Source organism: Pempheris klunzingeri, chromosome 1 (assembly GCF_042242105.1).
Source record: "Pempheris klunzingeri isolate RE-2024b chromosome 1, fPemKlu1.hap1, whole genome shotgun sequence".
Taxonomy (NCBI): Eukaryota; Metazoa; Chordata; class Actinopteri; order Acropomatiformes; family Pempheridae; genus Pempheris; species Pempheris klunzingeri.
Window position 1 is genome coordinate 11,485,904 of NC_092012.1, and position 23,614 is coordinate 11,509,517.

At 41.8% G+C, this 23,614-nt stretch overlaps 2 protein-coding genes across 2 annotated transcripts in view; both read left to right on the plus strand.

Moving 5' to 3' along the window:
* Positions 1 to 23,614, plus strand: part of blzf1 (basic leucine zipper nuclear factor 1) — a 160,835-nt gene that overhangs the window by 68,629 nt on the left and 68,592 nt on the right. The window lies entirely within an intron of this gene.
* Positions 1 to 23,614, plus strand: part of gpc5a (glypican 5a) — a 118,485-nt gene that overhangs the window by 10,510 nt on the left and 84,361 nt on the right. The window contains exons 3-6 of the mRNA XM_070833285.1: positions 15,175 to 15,635; positions 15,728 to 15,961; positions 16,541 to 16,686; positions 16,827 to 16,952. Of these exons, the coding sequence (XP_070689386.1) occupies positions 15,175 to 15,635; positions 15,728 to 15,961; positions 16,541 to 16,686; positions 16,827 to 16,952 (967 nt within the window). The remainder of the gene's footprint in view (positions 1 to 15,174; positions 15,636 to 15,727; positions 15,962 to 16,540; positions 16,687 to 16,826; positions 16,953 to 23,614) is intronic.

A 23,614-nucleotide genomic window follows, 5' to 3' on the forward strand; every position in this document is an offset into this window, starting at 1 on the left:
CCAATTTGCAGATATCTGGTTTCCTTTGGTCATTTATGTCGTTTTTATTCACATATTCCACGTTCAAATCTGAATGGATCTTGTTGGGTTGTATGAACTGAAAGCATTAATTTGGCTCGTTACTTATGCCACTATTGAGTCTATTTAGATTAACTGACTTTCTGATGTAATGTGCTTTGGCTTACGCTTTACCTCAGGCATGCTGTGTGTTGTTGAAAGCCTGATAAGAGTCTATAAACCGTGCGTGTAGCCCCTAGAAACAAAGCTGGATTACAAATTGGGCAAAGCGGGTAACTCCTGGACTCCCAAGGCCCCATATTCATTAACTTCGAAATGATTTGGGCCTAAAGGCAGATTCTGCATCACTGCCTGTCTTGTAGAGAAGCATGTGTCAAAATTTACATGCTGTATATTCCTGAATACATTTTCATTTTTGTCCAACTAAATTATCACAAACCCAATGTCAATAGGAGCACACAATAATTCTCAGTGGGATAATCCAGCCCTGACCAGAGGTCCTGCTCCTCCTTCCACCCAGAGTGGTTTGAACTTAACAAGTGACATTGCCACCTTTTTAGAGCCCAGAGCTCTTGCAAGTAGGAAAAAACAAACGCAATCAAAATATGTTTTATAGCCATTATCAAAGGTTTTGTTAAAGCTGACATCCATAATTTTTTTTGTTATATTCTAAATTTATCAGTTTTATTGAGTAGATGAAACCAATGCGTGAGACACTGAAATAAGCAGTTACTGTGGTTGGACATGCTCTTGTAAACTGCTGTTGAAGTGTAAGTCAAGTAAGTCCAAAGCTTATCCAGCTCAGTCATCTTTAAAAATAGACAACGTGTAGATTTTTTAATTATATTTCTATATTTTGTAAGTATTTTTTCAGTTTACACTTGATTACAGTGGCAATATCATCTAGCTGCTCAAGTAAATACATTTTATATCCACCGCACTTGACGCTGGTTGACGACACATTCTTTATATTCTACTATTAACACGTGAATAATTCTACCTAAAATATGCGGTGTGTTCTTTGAAATGAACTTGTTGCGATTGCGTTGTGCGTAGTGTAAGCTCTGGCCTATTTACCGCATACATTTTTATTAATCTATTCATTTGTTTTCATTTTTTTTGATTTGCAGTGTTGACAAGGTGCTTCAGAAGTCTGAATTTTGGATAAGCACACTTACTCAGTATTTACTTTAATGTATTCAGAGTGGTTACCAGGTTCGCTCCTCAAGGGATAAACATGCAGAAAGTTGTTCTAAAAGCAGCCACCACACTCACCTAACTGCTCCCTTGCAATCCACATTTCTCCAAGAATTTCAAGTTCAAAACAGTAATTTCTTACCAAGGACAGAGATTGTGCTGTGACCAGCCTTGAGCAGCAGTGCATCACTGACTACAGTAACATAGTGTTCCCTTCCAGTAAACTTTCTATGTTGGTCACAAATTGGCTGCTCGCCTCGGTCAGGGAAAATATGCAGCTTTTTATAGGACTCTGCATTTTAGGATCTTTTGTCTCGAAAATTAACATTCCTCCCGTTACATTCCCCTCAAGAAACCCCAAGCTGCCTCACATAGTGGCTGCTTTTTTTGTTTTTATCACATCAAAAACATCATGACACCAGTTATGAAAACACACCTGATACTATAACATAACAAGTGAGAGTGTGACATTTTGATTCACTCTGTAAAACAGTCACACAGAGAAGAACAACTTGAGGTAATCTACAGACATACTTGTAGATCTTTAAAGCTTTTTCTTTAGCCACATTAGCTGCACGGCTGTACAGATGGTGACATCGAGCACTTGGTTGTTAGGTCCACCACTTTGGTCCAGACAGAAGTATCTCAAAAACTATTGAATGGATTCCATGAAATGGATGATAGATAAATTATTGTACAGACATTCATGGTACCCAGAGGATGAATCCTAATGTTATTGTTGATCCTATTGACCTTCTCTGTAGTGCCACCTTGAAGTTTACATTTGTGGTTTTGAGTGAAATGTGACATTTTGGACACACATTCATGATCCCCACAGGATGAACTTTGATGACTTAAATTTTCATTATTTTCATTTAGCTTTTTTTCCTTTTACTGCGGTTCATGACCCAGTACCAATCCCAAGTAACAAATGTCAGCATGCAAACATGCTAAGTTAAAGTGACCATGGTAAACATTAGATCCGGCTAAACATCAACATGTTGGCGTTTGTAATATGAGAGTCAGCTTGTTGATGTTGGCGTTTATCTCAAAGCACCCCTGTGCATAAGTACAGCCTCACAGGGAACCATTAGTCTCTCCACAAAGAATACTTGTAATTATTTTTGCTACGCATAAAACGAGATGAGTGCATTTTGTGTATGCAGGGAATGAAAGGTAGGAAGGGCTGAATTTGAGAGAAAAATACCGATGCTAACCAAGCAGGCAGACCTTGGAAGATGAATGTGCGATGAATACTTGCATAAATTGAATATATGGAGCGTTGGGTAGATTTGTTTGAAGATTTCATTGGTTGATTCTCACAGCTGGCCTTCAAATCCTTTCCAACCTGATCTCTGCTCCTTTGTGTGGGACCTTTCATTTAGCAGAGTCTTTGTCCAATGGGTCTACAGCCTTGCCTTCTTTGTTGCCACTCTTACAGAGGAGTGTGTAGGAGTGTGTGTGTGTGTGTGTGTGTGTGTGTGTGTATGCCAGCCAACGCAGGGGCCTCTCCTCGAGATTTCCACAGAGTTTGGGCTTGGCTTTGTGATTCAGGGCCGGACAGTTGATCCAGGGGAGGACAGAGAGTGAAAAAGAATGCGAGGAGGAAGAATAAGCGACTGATGCAGAGAAAGTTGGGAGGACGCCAGATTCTATTGAAAGTCTTTGCACAGCGTTTGAAGTGAGAGGATGAGGATTTAGAGGGAAGCAGGATTATTCAGAGTCAATACCCTTCAACAATCCAGGCGTTTGGGCTGCTGCAAAGAACCAACGTAGTCTGACCAACCACAACTGTCTCTCCCTCTGTCTCCTATTGCGACTCCTGTGCCAGACGTGCTGGTTAGCTTAGCGCTTTTCTGATCTTGTTAACATTCTCAGGAATAGTTTGACGTTTTGAGGATTCTTCTTCGTTGTGTTCTGGCAGAAAGTTAGATGAGAAGATCGATACCGCTCTCATATCTGCAAGCTGAATATGAAGCAACAGCCTGTCGCCAGTTTGCATGGCTGAAACGGGAGGAAACGGGTAGCCTGGCTCTGCCAAGGGTGACAGAATCCACCTACCAGCATCTCTGAAGTTCATTTCTTAACATGTGCAATCTTGTGTGCTGTTTTCACACAGTTTGCTGCTTTTCAGGGGGGTTATGTGCCAGACTATTTCTTGTCTGGAAGCAGCGACTTCCTTTTGCCATTTGTAGCCTATAGATTAAACAATTGAGATATAATGTGCTAATTAGTGAAGTTTAGAACTGCTGGTAGCTGCTAGTCAAACATGAGAGTATTGATCTTCTCATTTAACTCTCTACAAGAAGGTAAATAAGTGCATTTCCCAAAATATTTAACCACGTTTCTTTAATGACATGTCCTTTATGGCAACATGTTTTCATTTACAAATGATTGTGTGCGTGCAAAATTGCAGTTTTATATTGTCTTTCTCCTTAAATAACTTTTTAATATCCAGCATCCCTATTTGACTTTCCATAAGAAACCCTTGAGAGCTTTTACAGCGTCAGACGTGAAGCTAATTGCTGAGTCTCCGTCATTTTGTGCGTGTGTGTCTGTGTTCAGTCCACTGCTGCTCCGGAGGTCCAGACCAGTTGACACACTCCTTCAAATCCTTGACTACTGCTCTGTCCCAGAGGTGGACATGCAAATTCACACACTCCTGCCAACATGCCAGCACGCACACTGACTTGCTCTGTCTTACATTTTGCCTTTTGTGTCTCTCAAACACGCACATTTTCTACACACACTGCACTGCAGCCACTCACTGCATAGAGATGAACCCTAAAAATACACACACTAGTCAGCACTTTACACTGTTTGTCTCCCGTGTGCCTGTTTGAAATGGAGATTTATAGCTGCTGGCTGTTGTCTTAGGGCCATTTTGTAGATTAGATGATACAGCGCACTGCTAAACAGGATCTGTATCTTTATGACAGATTTACACCGTCCTTTTTCCTTTCAGAGATTTACATAGTGTTGGGCTGTGTAGACACCAGCAGGTTAATATTCCAGTGTGATGTTTGTGCAGGAGAGCTGACTGTGCAGCTGAAAAATTTTACAACTCTTAGCAGTGTACAGCAAAGACTGAGCTGACACTCGCAGTTTTCCACGCGAACCGTTTTACTTTGATTTTGTGGTGTGTTAAGTGAATGGTTCAGGCTATGATAGGCTCTTTTTCTGGATGTAGCCTTCAGGTTAAACCAAAATTCTTTTAAATGATTTATTTCATGTCCAGCATAACGGTAAACCAGACACAAATTAGGGCTGTACTCTGGTACGTCACAAACTGAGTGAGGAAAAATGACTTTCTAAAACCGATACCAAGAGGAAACAGTTGACCACAAACACACTGCAGTTTTTATGAAAACATCAGTGCGATTTTTCTTTTTTTTTTTCTTATTTAGCTCACTTGAACTCTTGTTTCGTAGGATTGTGCTTCTCTGGTTCACTGTTCACTGTTGTTTGGAGAAGAGAAATCACTTCTTCTGTCAGTTTGAAGGAAGGAAGTATTTCCTAAGTAAGGAAGGAGCCTCCAGGGATTAGACGTTAGTCGTCTGGGCGATGAAATCCTAAACACAGCAACACACCAAGCCTACTGTCTGCTCCCACTCTCCCCTCTTCTTCTCCCCCCCCCCCCCTCATCCTGCCCTTCTCCCCTACATGGCAGATATAATGGCATAATTGTCATGCTTATCACCAGCATCCTGGCATGAGTGACAAATGAATGTTGTTTTTACTGCAGGGAGTCGAGTGTCTGATGGCCTGCTCAGTACCGCTGATGAGGCCGTTTGATTCGTCCCTATGAAATATCTGTTTTCTCTTGTTGGCTCAGAAAGGATTAATAGGACAATTTCAGCATCCCTTGAGTTGTTGCTCATCTTTTTACATTTATGATACATGCACACGCTGCTCTGGAAGATGCATTTAAATGAACTTATACACTTTTCTCAGGCTCGTTCACTCACAATCGTAACAAAACTGCATGTAAACTTGGATGCTTCGAAGTATCCACACAGTACAAGAGGATACAAATGTGAAATATTGGGATAAAAGAACAGACACAAAGTGTTATCAAATGTCTTACATACTTTGGTTTCTTCTCTATTTTGGTATGATTGGAAACTGAATATCTGAGTTTTTGACTGTTGTTTGGACAAAACAAGACATTTGATGACGTCACTTTGGCCTCTGGGAAATTGTGATGCGTTTTTAGGGCATTTTATAGACTAACTGCTGAATTATGTATGTAGGGAGAACATCAATAGAATTACCCAAGAAAAATGTTTTTTTTTCTGTGATTTTTCCCTCGCAGAGCTTCCAGCAAAACAATGTTAACCCCAAACCCAAACTTCTTTAACTCATTGCTATAATAACCCATGTGTGAACTGTGACTGAGAAGCGTTTCTGCTGCCCTGAGTTACATTTTACGGCTGCTTAAATCTGTCTCGAACATGTCTACTACATCCAACAACTTGGTTTTGCGGGAATTCCAGTGAGCCAGTCTGTTTTTGTGGAGCTCATGTGTTTAGCTAAGAGTTATTCTAATTAGAAGTTCATCTCTAACATAATGGCTCCTTTTTTGTAGGCCAGTCAACGAGGTGAAATTACACAGCTTACCACTTTCAGACCCTTGAACCTAATGTTCCATATCATCTTTTTATAAATCTAATGTAATTATCCAGTTCAATAGAGTAATCACTGGCGTGCTGTGTGCATTAGGCCCTCTATTCAGGCTTATGACAGCCTTGTTGGCTCTCTCATTGGTATCTAACGGCTCCCTAAGGCCGGCTGCAGGAAACCCTCAACAGCCTCACACAGAGCCACCTTTGAAAGCTAATGAAAGCTTTATTATGATATTATTATTTTCACTCTGGCTCTTAAAACTCTGGCTGTTCACTCCCTCGCTGTTTGGGTTTCTATATGTGTGCGTGCCGTCTTAGAAAATCTTAACAAGTCAACGTGCGCTAAACCTGACCTGCATTTGTACATGTGTAGCATGTATGAAAGGATATTTGACCTATGCATACGACTCACACACACACACACACACACACACACACACACACACATACACTTCCCTACAAGAAGCACTTGTGCCCCACTTTATTGACCCTCTCTGCTTCTTTTCCTGAACAGCATATTAAAGGCTATGTTCACAGCGGAGCTCTGTGCTCTTTGAAGTGTTCAAGTGCTGCAACAGATCCTCAAATATTGACTTCTAAGCCTTTTGAGAGAGAGAGAGAGAGAGAGAGAGAGTGGGAAAGAGAGAGAGAGAGATGGGAGAAAGGACAGACAGACACACAGACAGAGAGACGGACAGAGGGAAGTGGCTTTGGTTGTAGTTGAGGTGGGTGTTAGATTTATGAATTTATGAATTTGCTCTGGCTTAATATGTGTTTGTCAGCTGCTAATGTATGTGGGGAGGAGCGTGTTTATTGATGTGGAGGAGGAAGTACACAGAGATAAGGGCTGATGGTAAGCTGAGCCTGACTCCAGGCAAAATAGATTAAAATGACTTACGCTCTTAATGCGCCTCTCCTTTCCTCTTTTCTTCGCTCCTCTCCTCTCATTTCCTTTCTTCTCCTATCCTCTCCTCCTTTCCTTTCCCTTCCCTTCCCTTCCCTTCCTTTCATCTCATCCTTTTCTCATTTCCTCCCCTCCTCCTCCTTCTCCTCTCTTCTCTTCTCTTCTCATTCTTAGCTTTAACTAAATAAATCACATTCAGTCCTTCGTCACCCGTCCTCCTCCGAGAAACCCCTGAGCCAGAGCACACGTCTGTAACACCTCTGAGCAGTCGACTGTTTTCAGTTTTAAAACAATGCCCCCTTTATTGGAACTGCGGACGGAAGGAAAAGGAAAACATCCCCGGGCTTTTTAAGTTTTCTCAGGAACCTTTTTCTCTGCCATCTGCAGGTCAGGGTGGTCATGCTGTTGCTGAGCTGAGAGGTGGCAGAGAAACTTGTGTAGAGAGAAACTTTGCAGTGGGGCAGTTTTGTACGGACTTTCTATCTTCATGTATTTTATCCCCCCCCCCCCCCCCCATGCAAACATGCTTGCACATGCCCCAACACACACACACACACACACACACACACACACACACACACACACACACACACACACACACACATATAAAAGGCCCGATTTTACTCTGCGGTTTATTTGTAGATCAGAGCAGGCAGGTACACTGACGCTCACACGCACACACACTAAATAACACTTTGTGCTTCACCTCAATCTCCGGCTAAATCAGTACAGTCTGCCAGGCTGTGTGCCTGTTTTGTTTGTGTGTACGACGTTGCTGTCTTGATGCAACGTCTGATTCATTTGCCTTATCTTTTTTTTTTTTTCTTGTCACTCTTTTCATATGTTCATTTGCTTTCTGAGCAGCCAGCTTGCTTGTCGTCTACTGGATGTTGCCAGGTATGGCTTCCTCAGCTCAAACCTGGGAAGCTCTGTGTTGTGTCGTGTGATAACGGAGCCCGCAAACTACCATGCCAGTGTGAAAATTTGTCATGCCAGAAAAGCTAAAATAAGATTATTAAAAACTCTTATCAAAACCCTGACAGTACTGCTTTCAGTGGATTTTGGTGAGTACGTGTTTGAACGTTGTGAACGTGCGCTGCTGCTTCTTGCTGAGATTATAGGCAGGTTTATTTTTACGTTCTACCATCCAGCAGCTTAAGAAGTTAGTTTGTTAGCATAACTCGGTCAGAGCAGACCAGCTTCCAGTTTACAGCCTGAGAGGAGGGCAGGTCATGTATTAAAATAGACCTGATTTATTACCATGTACATCTAAAGCACACATTTTCAGGAATGGTTATTTATATAAAGGCAAAGAGAGGAAATTCTTGATATGAGGCCAAAGCGTACGAGGTACACATGTTTCTCTATTTTACAGGTCTGATTTATTTTCCTAATAATTTCCAACAAGTTTTCCTAGAGAGAATGATGTAATTTGGTACAAATTTTTAAGGAGAACAGGCTGTGTTCTGTTTGTACACTTCTAATTATTCAATTTGGGTTAACTGCAAACGTAACCCAAAGAGTCATTTGGTCAGTGCACAGCAGATCCGCTGAACATGCAAAAAATGTGTCTAAAGACGAGCATTCAATTCAACTTATATGAATAAAAGAATAATTAAAATGAATAATTAAAAAAGTGAAAAAAAAAACGTATTTATTTGTTTTAAAAAGGCGCTGTTCCTTTTTTTTTCACAAAATTAGAAAATCTTTAAGTGGAAATGTTTTTGGACTTGTCAAATGAGACATTGCTTCACATGTTGCATCTTTTGGAGTTTTTTTTCCCCAATTGTTTTAGTCACCACAAATATTTATGCAGAAACTCCATCATCTTTATGTCATCAAACTCCTGGAACAATAAGACGTGCGGGTGCTTTTCTTTTTTTTTTTTCATCCTTTAGTTAACCACAATGAAGACATAGTTTTCTGTTGACTGGCCAGACTGTGCCGCCTTGTAAGTCATTGACTTTCATTGTGTGCCTTTTGCTCTGGGATGAGCTGAGCCCACAGAGCCACTGACTCACCCTCTCTAGATGGAGAATGGCTTTTTCTGCAACCTATCATGTGTCACCGGGCTCCTCTGTTGTGGTCACAGCCATTCAGAGAGGATGAATCACATTAATAAAAGCCATCTTTGCGTTGCTCAACAGCTCAGCCGAGGTCAGCTGGTGGCATTTTAGCGCACGACACCTGGAATCACAGGAAGCTTCAAAACAAAGCTGCTGATATTGATGGGATCTGCTCACACAGTACAGTTCATATTTAGGGATGCAGCACTTTAGTGTATGAACCAAGCATGTGCTTACTCTGAGTGTGTGCAAGAGGGAGAGAGCAGGAGCCTTTGGTGTTTTTTAAATGGGTCTTCAACTACAAAGGCTCACCTTATTTCTCATCCAGATGACTGATCCTTTTCCTTAGTGACATGTCTGTGAATACAAATACACACACACACACACACACAGAAATAAGCAGGGGCTGGTTGATGCAGCATATTAACAATCATTTCACAAATGCCTGCTAAGTTATTCATTATTAGCTGTTGAAATTCTAGTACCAGTTTTAACTTTTGCGGTGCAGCAAAGCGAGTGCTGTACATGTTTTAGCGATTATTAAAGACTTACCTGCTCACTATATCTGATACTTGCATATTATTCTCAGTGCCAGCACAGACAGGTGTGTCTGTGCCACGAAAGCTTGCCCTTGATATCAAATAATCCATTGTGGTTAGAATTACTTTCTGCTATTTGCAGGCGTTTAACCGACACTCGGAACAAATCAGGGTGATTAACAATGAGAGAGGAGGAAGAGCCCGCTGGATACACATTGTTCTGTTAATCACTTTAATTAAAGAGTAACACCCTCTGTAGTGTTTAAGCCTACACAGGTAAGGCGAATATTTGGGAATGAGTACGGCTGTTTTTATCTAATTTTGTTTAACATGATATTTGAATTTTGAGTTTTTACTGGTGCAAAATCAAAACTTGCATCAGCTTGCAGTGGTTGATTTTGGAGATGGTGGCCTGTAGTTTTAGGGAACATACAACACAGTTTTAGCTGTTTAGCTGTACTGATTTTATCCTGCTCTACATCACACTGATCCAGTTTCTCACATATTAAAATGAAAAACGTCTCCCTCTGGTGGTGAAAACAACACTTAGCACTTCTTTATGTTGAACCAGGCTTGACCTATGCTTGTGTTCATTTTAGTGTATATTACAGTTTCTATGGTGATTTAATAATTGTCTTCTGTCTTAACCTGGTGTCTGATCTGCCCACTGAAGTCAAAACATCACAGTTTCCTCCCAAACCAGTCAGATGCAGAGTGTTGGAGATGGCATAATGAAGGGGAAATAAAATCCTTTTTCCTCTAGTTTAATGCCAACTGCCAGAGGCCCTGACCTTAAGTGTAACTCATCACTCGGTTAGCTACCCCTGTCACAGTTAACCAGATCATCCTACATTAAATAAAATGAGAAGTGCACCAATTATGGGAGAAAGGAAGAAAATGGGATCAAATTTAAAAGCCTTTTAGACGCGGAGAAAAGCTCAGCTACCGAGGAATTTCAATGACTGAGGCTTTGTGATTTGTATATAATAGCCAGTATATCTGGATGATAGCCTGCGATGCTTGAGCTTTCAAACATTAATTGTCCATATATCAGAATTTGTTTACCACGCCAGCCGGCCCCTGCAGGTTGATGGGTGGCATGTTGTAATGGCTTCTCATGGTGACTCTAAATGAGGCACAAGACGGATTGAAAGTTACACATCCTCTCCTTAATTTCAACATTCATCAGAAATGGATACCATTCAAACCAGTGAAATGTTCATAAGATCAAAATAAAAATGCTGATATAGATTTTCTGTGAATCTGAAGCCTCTGTTCGAATGCTGGAATTTGGAATACATCATATTAGAAGTACTCCTTTCTTTTCACACTTCAAACATTTACACAAGTACTTTTAATCTTCCAAATCAATATATTAACCGTTAACAGAATCTATTGTTCTGCTTATCTTGTCTTTATGCTATGTAATCACTCATTTTATTGGACGGCACAATACCTAAGGCAGGCCAACAGCTACTAATGCATGTATACACACACACACACACACACACACACGCGCGTAACTCTTCACCTCACATTAAGCGTTATATCCATCATGTGTCCAGCTGCTAGTTAACTGAAGCAGACCAGACCCTCAGTAAGAGTGGAAGATTCACTCAGGTATGAGGGTGTTTTCTATCACGCTGACTCAGCCTCTCCTTGCTGTTCCTCCCGCTGCCAGAAATACAAACATGTCTGCTCTCCTCTTATCAGCCGGGTCATTGACACTGAGAACACACACTGGCAGGACGGCCACGTAGTGACATCCTCATTAGTGCTGTTTTTAAAAGGATGGAAACCAGCAGTCTTCAAGAGTTCCTGTGTAAATTAGAAATATAATAGAAATATGAAGAGCACGTAGTGTAAGTTTTTTTTTTTTTTTTTTTTTTGGTGACTAAGGGCAGCATAAACAAACTGTAAACACAACACTCACGCATTATTGCCTGATAAAGTTGCTATGGTGAACTTGTTAGCAAACAGCTGCTTATTAACACATCCAGCAGGCGCAGAGTTGCATTAACATTCATTTGGAGTCCTTTGGAGTCATTTGGAGACGTTTGTGTCCACTGGATGAATTTAAGTCCAATATTCAACTTCTTTTAACTCCGCTCCACCAACTTCCTGAGGGGAAAAATCTGCCTCTTTAGCTGATAAATACTTCACCAGCTAGTCGCTGTTTATCTGCTGTTTAGTGCTGCGCATTTAGATTATAGTGGGTTTTTGGAGCTTTTTAGCTGAAAACAGCTACGTGCTGCTCCTGAAAACAAGGTTGAGAGCGATCCATAACAGCAATATGCCTAGTTATTTGATCAATCAATCAAGCAATCTTTAGTCATATAGGGCTAATTCATGTTATCTCGAGACGCTTTCCATAAAGACCAAACTCTTTAATTAAGAGAGAGACCTAACGATTCACGAATTTAAAGTTAAGTATTCAAGAATCTCCACTTGAGCAGCATCAGATATTATATTAGGCAACAGTGGCAGGAAAAACTCCCCTTTAACAGGAGGAAACCTCGAACAGAACCAGGCTCAGAGGCTTTCTGTCGGGGTCAGAAACAAATAACAACCAAATTAATAATGGCAACTATAGTACCGACAATAGGAATATGACTTATAGCAACAACACGACTAATATTAGTTAAAAAAGTGGCGGCGGCCGACAATTCGCAGCAGTGATTCATGGAAGCCAGAGAACCGCAGCCACCCATTGTTAGTATGTAAAAATATTGATAACAGCAGCTTTAAAGAAACATACTGTGTTTGGCCCGTTTCAAAATCTCAGTGCCAGGTAGGTTTTGAATATTTTTGTCTTCACCTCCTCCCTCTAACTCGGCTACATCTCTCTTTCTCTTTTTCCTTCTTTCCCTTCCTTGTTATTTCTGTCCTCAGGCTTGCCCAGAAGCCTGGCCGCTAGTCTAGTCATCCAAGTGAGAGACGACACTTCACACTCTCCCTTTGGTGAAAAATAAAGCTGCCTGGACTTCTGTGTGGGTGTTCCTCTAATATAGCAGACTCGTTTAGACAGCAGAATTACTGATCATCTTATTATCCATGCTTTTTTTTTTTTTTTTTTAAGTTTTTACAGTTTTGGACCTATGACAGGAAAATCGTTAAGTGACTTGATGACAATATTTACGTCCTCGGAGAGATAAAACACGGACAAATTTGTTTACTACACAAATATTTATCATGTGGTTTGACAGGTGGATTCATTACCTTCACAATCTAATGTGGCACACCCCCCCTGAAGCACACGCTGTAATCCCTGTGGGACCCTTCATAACTCTGCCTGCTCTGCCTCGCACGCCCGCGGGCTCTAATAATCTCAAACTGTACTCCATGAGCACATATTTCTTTGTCTGTCTTCTGTCTGCCTATTTCACTCACACAGTCACACAGAAGCATCATCCACACTGCACTCTCACAGCTGCCGCTCTTGTCTTTGTCATTCTTTACACATCCTCTTGTCTGTTTTCCATGCTGCTCACTGACCAGAGTGCTTGCTGCGTAGGAGGTGCAGCTTCTTCTCTCATCCACACATAAACACACACCTTTTGAGTCTCACATCTTGTTAGACCTATCACGTCTGTGCGAGATCACAGATGACCTGTGATCCGATTCAGTTCCTGGTACCTCTGTGTTTTAGGCTTCCTGTTTCAGACAGCGCGCCTGTAGGCATGCCATACCCCTCTCTGTTCCCCCTCGCAGTCGACCCCTCCAGGGGGCTTTCGGTCAATCTTTCCACCTCGGTGCGTATTCTACAGCACTGGACCGTCTAAGCCCTCATCACGCTGGTTACCCCCCTCTCAGACTCTTGGCCCCCTAGGCAGCCCCAGGCCTTCACCCTGACTATTGCCTCACAACTCATGACAAGCACATGATGTGAGAGTGGCCACGGCTCAGGTTTTAGCTGAGACAAAAACTGAAATAAGAGTGACAAAGGGATTAAAGTGAGCTGGTTGCACCACTGAAACATTTTCTATTGTGCTGAGGTCATTCCTTCATGTGTGGCAAAGCATGTAGAGCTTATCATGTGCACATGCCATGTTTTTTGGGGAAATCATACTGTAATGTGTAATACTATGATATGTTGTTGTTATATCGTCAAAAACCTATAAAGTAATTCATGAAACATGGTGTAGGTTATTTTAAATCGGAACCACACTTGATAATTTCATGTGTCTATTGACTATTAGCCTTGTGTGATGAATACTGTGCAGTAATTGGGAGGCACAGGATCGATACTCTGGATCAGTATTTCAACCTTATTTCAATCAGACAACTCACTCATATTCAAAGTTTGGCGTCTAGACTCCGATCTCATCACTCCCCTCAGGTATGTTAACATGAGATATGATGATTTAAATAGACTGCCAAAGTTGGAAGGGTGCGTTTGGTACATGGTTTGGAGAGCGAGGCACGTCATGTGTGTAGGTTTTTCCGTTAAAAACTAAAAATGAATGCAGGGGCTCATGTGCTGAGCTTCGTCTTAGTCTTGTCCTCACTGTGTGGTTGCATGGCAACCCGCGGTGTCACTGCGCTCAGCTAAACATCTCATGGCTCCACCTTTGTGTAACATTTATTTAACAGACAAACATTTCCCAAATGTCAATCTCCTTTATTAGCCGCACTTAACATTTTGAACAGAATTTGCTCATGCTCAGTAGGAACTTGCGGTTTATTTCTGTCCCAAATGTGTCTGTGGCACACCTGGACATTTTCCCCCGCTAATGCTATTTCTTTTTAATGCTACATTATCCGTACACTCTCCCAAACACGCACATAGAAACACGCTTGTAAGCAAAGCTAAATAGTGCTTACAGCATCTGGTACACTGCTGTGACAAACAAAAGAGCCACGGCATGACATGCTTCTGCCTCCTGATGCAGCGGGCCGAGCATTAGAATCCGTCAGGAGTGGAGCTTAGCAGAATTTGCTTAACGTGTACTTTCATGGTGATAACAGTCATCATGAGTGGAAAATCATGTGCTGAGGATAACAAATGTATGTTTTTAGGCTGAAAGTGAGCATGTCATGTGTGTTAAGCATGGAGTCTGTTGTGTGTGGGCTTGTATAGTGACAGCCATGGCGCCTTGAACATGTGTGTTGTATGCAAATGGATAATGATAGACATGATTACGATGCTTATTCTCTGAAATTAATTTGTAAAATTCCTATTCTCCATCCCCATCCCTCTCCTATTATCTCTCTCGCTCTATTGACCTTACTTCTCCTTCATTTCAGTCTCCTAAGCTCTGCCTCTCCTATATCTCTCTTCCCATGACACAAGTCTTTGTCTCTTCTCCTCTGCTCTCTCTGACGCCACTCATGGTGGTTTGGTTGGTTTATTTAAACACTATATATACTGTAGCTCTGTTCATATTATATCAAGGCAGCTTCCACAACTGATGTGTTGTAACCACTTTCTGTTCCTTTTTTTCCTTGTCAGCTCAGCTTTTGATTAGAGAACAAATTGCTTCCCTGCACATTCTCTGCTCCCTCCCTGGAAAGACACCGGGAGCTTCAGCTCCTGCTGGGACCCCTGGAGCCTCTTCTCTTCTCTTCTCTTCTCTTCTCTTCTCTGTATTGTATACAGCCTGTTCATGTTACAGTGCAGCAATAGATGGAATAAAAAGATCAATAGTTTGGGCCTTTAGTGTCACCACCCAGAGAATATTAAGGCTTTCATTTCTCGTATCATCTCTGGCTCTCAACAGGCTGCACGGGCATTAAATTAAGATGATAATGTGTTGCAGTCCCTCTGTAATATTTTGTCTGTCTTTCTTTATTTCTCTCTCTCCCTCTTTCTGTCCACCCCACAGAGACCTTTGAGGCCCTAATGAGGCAGGCGGAGAATCACACTAATGCCGTCCTCCAGGAGTCGTACCGCAGCATGGCTGATCAGGCCCTGGGCCCTGTGCGGGAACTCTTCACTGACATTGGTCTCTTCCTGCTGGGGTCTGAGCTTAACGTTGATGACTTGATTCAGCGTTTCTTTGACGCTCTCTTCCCGCTGGTCTACAATCACCTTATCAACCCAGGCCCCAGCGATCTATCACCAGGCTACGCTGAGTGTGTAAGGTTGTCCAGCCGTGACATAAGACCATTTGGTGGGGCGCCCAACCTCCTGGCTGATCAGATTGCTCGCTCTGGGGTCGCGGGGAAGCTTCTTCTTCAGGCGCTGCACCTCGGCATCGAGGTCATCAATACCACAGACCACTTACAGCTGAGCCGCGAGTGCAGACGGGCCCTGCTCAAGATGCACTACTGTCCTCACTGCCAGGTATGGATGCGTGTCTCTGAAGTGAATGTATCGATCTGAATTAATGAAAGTCTTACCCAGCATCACTGATCCCAAAGTAATTTGCTCCACAGGGCTTAACCCAGTCCAAGCCCTGCATGGGTTACTGCCTCAACGTGATGCGGGGCTGTTTGGCAAGCATGGCAGAGATTGACACTCACTGGAGGGAATTTGTTCGCTCGCTGGAGGGCCTGTCGGCACGCATGCACGGACCTCAGGATTTGGAGCAAGTGCTTCTGGGAGTTCACATGCTGCTTCATGACGCTGTTGGACACGCTCAGAAAAATGGACCCCGGCTCTCAGCGCAGGTCAGATCATCTTTGTGGTGCTGAGGGAGGTGAAACTGGGCCTACTGTCACCAGTATAAGGATAAATAAAACATAAAGCATTTCAGTCAGTCCTACCAAAGTCCTACCATACCACACACAGCAGGTTAGTAATATCAGAGCAGGCTGAAACTCTCCAGAAATGCATCCATATGGACAGCTCCAAGGCACGGAGAAACTGAAACTGACAGACAGGGAATTACACAAGGCCAAAAGAGATACGTGCACATATACCTAAAGGAACATAACCACAGTGCCATGAGCTGTAAACAACAATAAATTCATCCACAGGATGTTTTTTCCTGTCTAGAATGAGACACCACAACTCCATCTAGTGGTTGTCTAATGTTACTACTGTTTGATGGGCTGTATATACAAAAATGGAACATGATACCTTTGGCTGCACTAATGGCCTTAGTATAAACAGCTGTCACTCAGCCACCTAAAAGAAAGCCTATTTGTCACGCATCAGTGCAGTTCCACCAATTTGCTAAGTCTTAAAATGCATGTTACTCCATCAGTGTTTAGACTCAAATGTGTGTCTGTCTTGTTGGGTACTAGGTGCACAAACTGTGTGGCCCACCAAGCAGGAGGCCTGCACAGTCCGTCAGCATCCAGCACAGCAGCAGCAGCAGCAGCAGCAGAGAATCCATCCCTCTTAAAGCTCTTGTCAGAGTGTCAGGGGACTCGCTCGCTGTCAGGAGAAGGTAAGTGGGTGAAAGAGGCCAGATGTGTGCATAGGAAGTGTCATTTTCTGATTGTAGTTAATTAAATCTAGTGTTAATATGTAAACAGCTTTATCAAACAGGTTCATTATCTGTATGTCTGCATGTGGCTGCTTTTTCAGGGACTTTCTGAACAGTCTTCGTCTCTACCGTACTTACTACGGCGGCCTGGCGGATCAGCTGTGCGTGAGTGAGCTGGCCTCTGGTGACGGGCTGTCCTGCTGGAATGGAACCGACATTGTGAAAAGGTTTGTTTTTGAAGATTTGTATATTCTTCACTGATAAATGCCACTGATTAATATCTCTGTGACGAGATGCGGATGCAGTCAAACACTGAGTGACATAACCACACACCTCTCCACTTTTAAGTCTTTGTGTATTTTGTTTTTCAATGAGTGATCAAAAGAGCAATGTGGTATTGAGCCAATACAACTCCTTTTTAATGAACAGAATTAAAATATTCAGGCTGAAGACATAATTACATATTTCTCACATCACTCCAAATGATGCTTAAATTAAAAGAGCAGAGGTGATCTTGCTTTTGTTTCATATGTGCAGTGGAGGAAAATACTTGCACTGGACAGACACTGGAGCACACCAGAAATCAGTGTTTTGTCTTTAAGTCTTATTATGACTTCACTTGGATGTTTGATCTTCATTGTCTCATTTTTGAATATTCAGAGATTCTTGAATTTTCAGTAAGGTATAAGGAGTAGATGCCATTTTAAGAACGTTTTTGTGGAAACACAGCATCAGACTAATTATTATCCTTCAAAGCAGAATACTTTTCTATGTCTTAAAACATTTCTTTAGCGATCTTTAAATGTGCGAAGTTTCATTGATTTCTTGTCTCTGAAATCATACCATTCAGCACAGATTGCTGTGGTAGAGATCTGACTCCTGGTTTACTATTAAACTAAACATTGCCTCTTTGGTTCAAGACCTACGTGGCCCTCTAATTTCTTTGAAAATCTCTCCATATCCTGCTGGCAGGGAGAGAGACAGACAGACAGATGATTAAAAAGCCTTGGCAGAGGACCTGCTAACATTTCCGTAACACCTTTAGCACGCCACAAATCTGAATTGAAGGTAGAAGATGCTCAGAGAGAGAGGGAGAGAGAAATGTGCATCTTGTACTACCTAAGATCTTTGTAAAAGATTTTTGTGAAAGAGATTGTTCTCACATCAGATCTTAACCTTGCAGTGCGACCAGAGCAGAAGACATTAAAAATCCCACGTACAACCATAGTGATAATCTGACCAGCACACACTCTATATCTTTCAAGTATTCCTTCAAGCTACCTGTGCCAATGAGTAAATATCATCCAGCAAAATGCTTTACAAGGGGCATATGAGCAAATAGGAACTTAGCGAGAGTCTCAAATTGATGTCCTGTCAATTCTGCGCTTGTGGACTGACAAATGTTAAAAAAAACAGGCTGCAGAATTTGCCCTCTGATGACATCAAATGACGAAACTGATGCGAAAATATATGGTGGTGTATATTAACTGTGAGAAGCGGGGCAGAGCATTCCCCCCCCACGCTCACAATAACGCCTTAATTAATGCGTCAACGGCAAAATAGATTTAGAAATCTGGTGTTCTCACACAGGCTGCATCACAGTCTTACTCCCTCATATCATAACATTCTTAAGTCATCGCTGTCTGCCTCTCCCTGTGAAGTTACACTGCCCCCGTATTGGTACTGCCCCCACAAGCAGGCTGACACAGATGCAGAATTGTTTTATTAACCATTTGTGCTCACAGACATAGATCTTGGATATGAATGGTTGTGAACTGGAGCCGACAAACTGGCCTCTTTCATAGTATCACTCAGCGGCCTTGTCTCCATTACATCACAGCTCTCGATCTTACCCGTGCTGTCATCACTCAAGGACCTCCTCATACATCCTCAGTCTGTGGTTGTTCCTCTTAAATGTCAGCTGCTGTCAGCACCGTAGAAATGGCAAGTGGGCCCGTATTTCAAAGTACGGTGAGGTTGGAGTTGCCAGTTTGGGTTAGATGGTCCATTGTAAAAGATGACAGCCTTGTTCAGATTGTTTCACAGCTGCTGTGTGAAGGTGAGAAAGAACCGAAGAGGGGGGGGGGCTGTCTTTCACAGCCTTCTTTGCATCTTCGAGCATCGAGTTTAAGTTTCCTCCTGGCTTTGACAATGTACTTGTTTCATCTTTTGTTATTTTCCAACCGAACACCTCAAGTTTGCATTACAAAGGAGGCAGCGATCTCTCAAAATGAAGATGTTTCTTTCGCGGTGGGGAGAGAGACGGCCAGCAGGCTGCAGGCTGTCTATCATCTGTGTCAGCAGCCTGGGAGAAGTGTTTATGGTCTGTGGGCTCACCCCTTCTCCTCATTCACACTAACACATATTGATAGGGACTGGTTCACCTCAGGTTCCCTCACAGCTTTTCATTTTAATTCCCTCATTACAAAAAAAAAAGAGAAGGAATTGAGAGACATTAAGAATCAGGGGAGATGATGCTCTGAGGAGACTGAGTCCCTGCAGTTTAGCAGGCTTCCTGCAGATCTACAACCCTTTGCTGCTTTCTATTAGCCTACAACCATAGATGAGTGGCTGGGAGTCAACACAAGCTGAGACAAAAGCAATAAATAACCTCCTGCCTACGGGTCATAACCCAGCATCCACTGAGAGAGGGGGGAATAAAACTCACTGCCGGATGGTGGCTGATTTACAGAAGCTTATCGAGGCCTCAGAGACCTTAAACGATTGGTTCAGTCGCTGTGTGTGCGTGCGTGTGTGTGTGTGTGTGAAACTGTATGTTTGAATGTGCGTGGATGCCTTTTTATAATAGCTCTGTGTGTGCTGGCGTAGATTGTTTTGTGGTCTTAAAGAAGTAGTAGGTTGCAGCAGAGCTTTGTCTTATTTAATAAAATGAAATGGGACAAGCACAAAAACCATGACGCAGGAGCCTGAGATTTAAGAGAGATTTAATGCACGTCCTCATCTGGGTCCCTGGTAAACAAAAAGATAAAGAACAATCAGATAAGATCATAGAGGAAGAACACAAGCAGCTTTCATCTCAATGTCTATGTGAGTGTAGATGATGGGGTCTCGCTTCAGGCAGGATTTGGTAAACACATTCTTTCTCTCTGTTTGTGTCTCTCTCCGTCTCCTGGTTCGTTCCTCGCTTACACACTCTGGGAAAGGAAAAGAAGATTGGACATTAGATTTTCTGATTATGGCTTATTAACAGTTTTGTCATTTTTTGTGACAGCTAGTTTTACCAGAAATAATCCCACATTGAGTCTCAGCGTTGAACTGAAGCGATTTGCAGGCTGGTGAGGACTTGCTTGGGAACCGGGCTGATCTGCAAACTCATGTTTTATTTGCCCACAATTATTTACACAACTGCTCGGGCCAATTTTTATTATTTATAGTATTTATTGTGTTTTCTCTAAAAGAATAACAAGAGCACTTAAAGCTTTTGATGATCGTAAAGATATGTTTGCTGTACTTCCAACAGAATTTGGTAAAAGTTTAGTGTTACATGACTACGGCTGCGTTGCTCTGATCTGTCGTCTGTCTCCCCTGTTGTGTCCAGATTTGAGTCGGTGCCTGTTTATAACGGCTAATTCTGATTTGAGATTAGGTCTGGCGATGTCAGGCTCGTTTTACTGTGCTCACAGCAAATTATGCTAACATGTTTGTGCGGTTTGTCAACGGTACAGCTTGATATCACACCTCAGTACTATTTTGGTACCATCAGAAATGTGTTTAGGTATTGGAAGTTAGTATCTGTTGCCTCATAATATTTGCAGTCATATTTGCAAGTATTTACTGATGCAAAGCAAAGTTTTGCCCAGTTTTAAACCTGAGTGTTTTTGGACCACAGAAACCCAACACTCACATTCATCATGTGGACACAAACTCCAAATGAATGCTAATGTTGCTCCATGCTTGCTCAGCATCTGCTTAAAATAGACTACTTCAGCTTAAAATGTGATAATTGTGGGTCCAATACTTACTCTCTTTTTAGCTCTGTTTTTGGTCACCACCGACTCCTGAGGGAAATATCTGACTCTTTAGCTGCGAAATGTGTTCATAAGGTAGTTGCTCACTGGCAGGTAGTGTACAGTGAGGTTTTAAAGCTTTTATGCTAAAACTGGCTTGCTGCTGCAGCTAAAAAGAAGATGAGAGCGGTGAGAGGGAACCAAAATGACAAAGTTGCAGGCCATAAAACCAACTGGCTTAAAGACGCTAAAAAGCTCTGTAGAGCTGAAGGGAAATGCAGAGCTGTGTGATATTTCATGTTGAACGGCCTCTTTCACATACAAGTACTCTTGTGATCCCTTGTTGATTTAAAAATATTGATTTTTAGCTGTTTTAAATGGGATGTCTAAAACCATGATTAAATTTTTTTTCAAAGTAAGGTATTAAAAAAAGTTGGGGCGATTGTTGTGCCCTTAAGTTTGCCACATTGCAAGACTGATTAAAAAGTTCCTGTGATTTATGTCACTGGACAGCAAGAGATAAAAACTAAAACAGCGAAACATCCTTCAAACTGTAGACGTTATGTGATCTTCTTTGGTTGGACACTCTGGGCAGAAAGGTTAACACATTCCCACATGCTTTCACCATCCGTCATGGATACACACACACTGAAGGAATGGCAGGTTGCCATGAGCTGCCCCTACTAAGCACACACACAGACACACACACACACACACACACACACACACACACACACACACACACACACACACAGACAGGCTTCATTTCCTCTTTGTCTCTCTATTGGAGCAACAGACTGACAAAGACAAAATTGCATAAATCAAGGGATCCTTCTTCCTGATCTTTAACATATGTGAACATGTGCAATCTATTTTGTAATGTGTTTTTATATTAAAAATATAACCCTTTCCCATTTTCCCTGCCAATGGGTGACAACAACCAGGAGTTATAGCAGTGCTAAAAAGCCACAGCCTCAACAAGTCCAAGAGTGTGATGTTTTATTCATGATTACCTCCTCCGGTGTAGACTCGCTTTAATTCATCCCCACCTGCAGTCTGTCTCACGGTTGCCAACACACACCAGGTGTTTGGCGGCGTGGTTATATTTTCAAAGAGGCTTTTTCTAATTGAGTACAACAGTTTTTTTCATTTTTACGATAATAAGGCAACTGACCTTGCATGCTGCTGGAATTTAACACAGAGGCATGACTACTGCAGAATGAGTGCTCCAGTATGTATTGACAAGATGCCTTCCGCGTAATAGGCCACCCTTCATTCTGGGGTGGCTGTCTGAGCGCTGACCTTTGACCTTTCCTGTGTTTCTTCACTGCCCGGTTAATCCTTAAGAGGTTAATCACATGGTAATAAGAGCCCTGAGCCATCGTGCAGGCCTTTCCTCAGTGTGTCCAGTTAGCAGAGGAAAGGATCACTTCTGTAAATATAGCTCTATGCTGCTTTATTAATATCTACGTTATTCTGTTTTGTTCTTTTCTATTCCACACATGCCTGTTTCGCCATTTGCCCATTTCGTAATTTGTCTAATTTTCCATCCCCCTGCTAGATGTGAAGCTCAGGTGATTTGCCTTGGCTTAACTGAAATGACAGCTTTTAAGCTCTGCTAATAGGAATCCACTGAAGAAGCATCAAGAGCTTAGGTTATCCCAGCCTGCTCAGGGAACATACTTCCTCATTTGAGGGTTGTCTGAGTCTCACAGCAAAACCCACATAGTGTTCCCATTAAGGGACAGCATGTGTTGAATAATAAAATATAGCTCTGCTCTTCAACTTTTTCTGCTTGTGACCCCTTAAAATGATACAACGACCCTTTGTGGTCCCCATCACAGATTTTACATTTCATTTAGCCAACATTTTTTTTTTAACCTATAAATTAAACATATATGGTACCATTTGATGCGCTGTACCAGAATTAGCCTAAGGCTAGTTTTCATTTACAGTAGCCTGGCAGGTCACAGTAAAACATCTACACAGTGACAGAACAGCAATAAAAAAAACGAGACGAAACATATAATCCAAATTACACGCACATACCAAGTCAACAGCACGTATATGTTAAGACAATTAAAATCAAGGATAATTGTATACCAAGCAAAGTTAAAGAACATTATCTGATAATTAACAAGAAAAAAGCAAATATTTAAGCAAAGTCTTATTTGAAAACATACTCATGCTGCAGAAATATATTTTTATTCTTTCCTATGCTGTGAATCAATTCACAACCTCTTAGATTTACTTTTTAACCCCACTTAGGGCTCCTGACCCTCAGGTTGGGAACCACAGAAATATTAGATGTATATTAGCCAGAATGTCCTGTTCGGGGTCCTGAGACTCTGCCCGTCTTTGATGGCTCAAAAAACATACATAACATTGTTTATTCAGATATTTCATGACTTTTCGTACTTTTTTAGCACTTTAATAAACATGATTTTGAACTTACCAGACGCCACAGAAGTTTATCTGAATTTCTATTATTGCAGTTGTGTAACCTTTTGCTCATACGAGGTCTAGCAGAGAATTACACGTCTTTGGGGTCCAATCAATAATATAATTGTTGATGCATAGCCTATATAACATATAAACATGGACATCCTTATTTAGAGACATAAATTAGTACTTAATGGTTATTTCTGTAATTTGTCGGCTTCACTGAATGTGCAAGCCCATTTTCTGGCAAATGAAGGAGATGGTACTTCAAAAATGTTCAATATAGTGGATTTTAATAAGATCAGATAAAAGAAAAATGCTAAATGTAAAAAATTGGTTGTTTTTGCAGTTACTATTATATTTACATATACAGCAGCGGGGCCTGTGGGACCCCGAACAACAAGGAAGTAAAGCCAGTTTCACCACAACACAAGAGTTAAGAATAATTACTTTATGTGAAACTTCCATTTCATGCATAC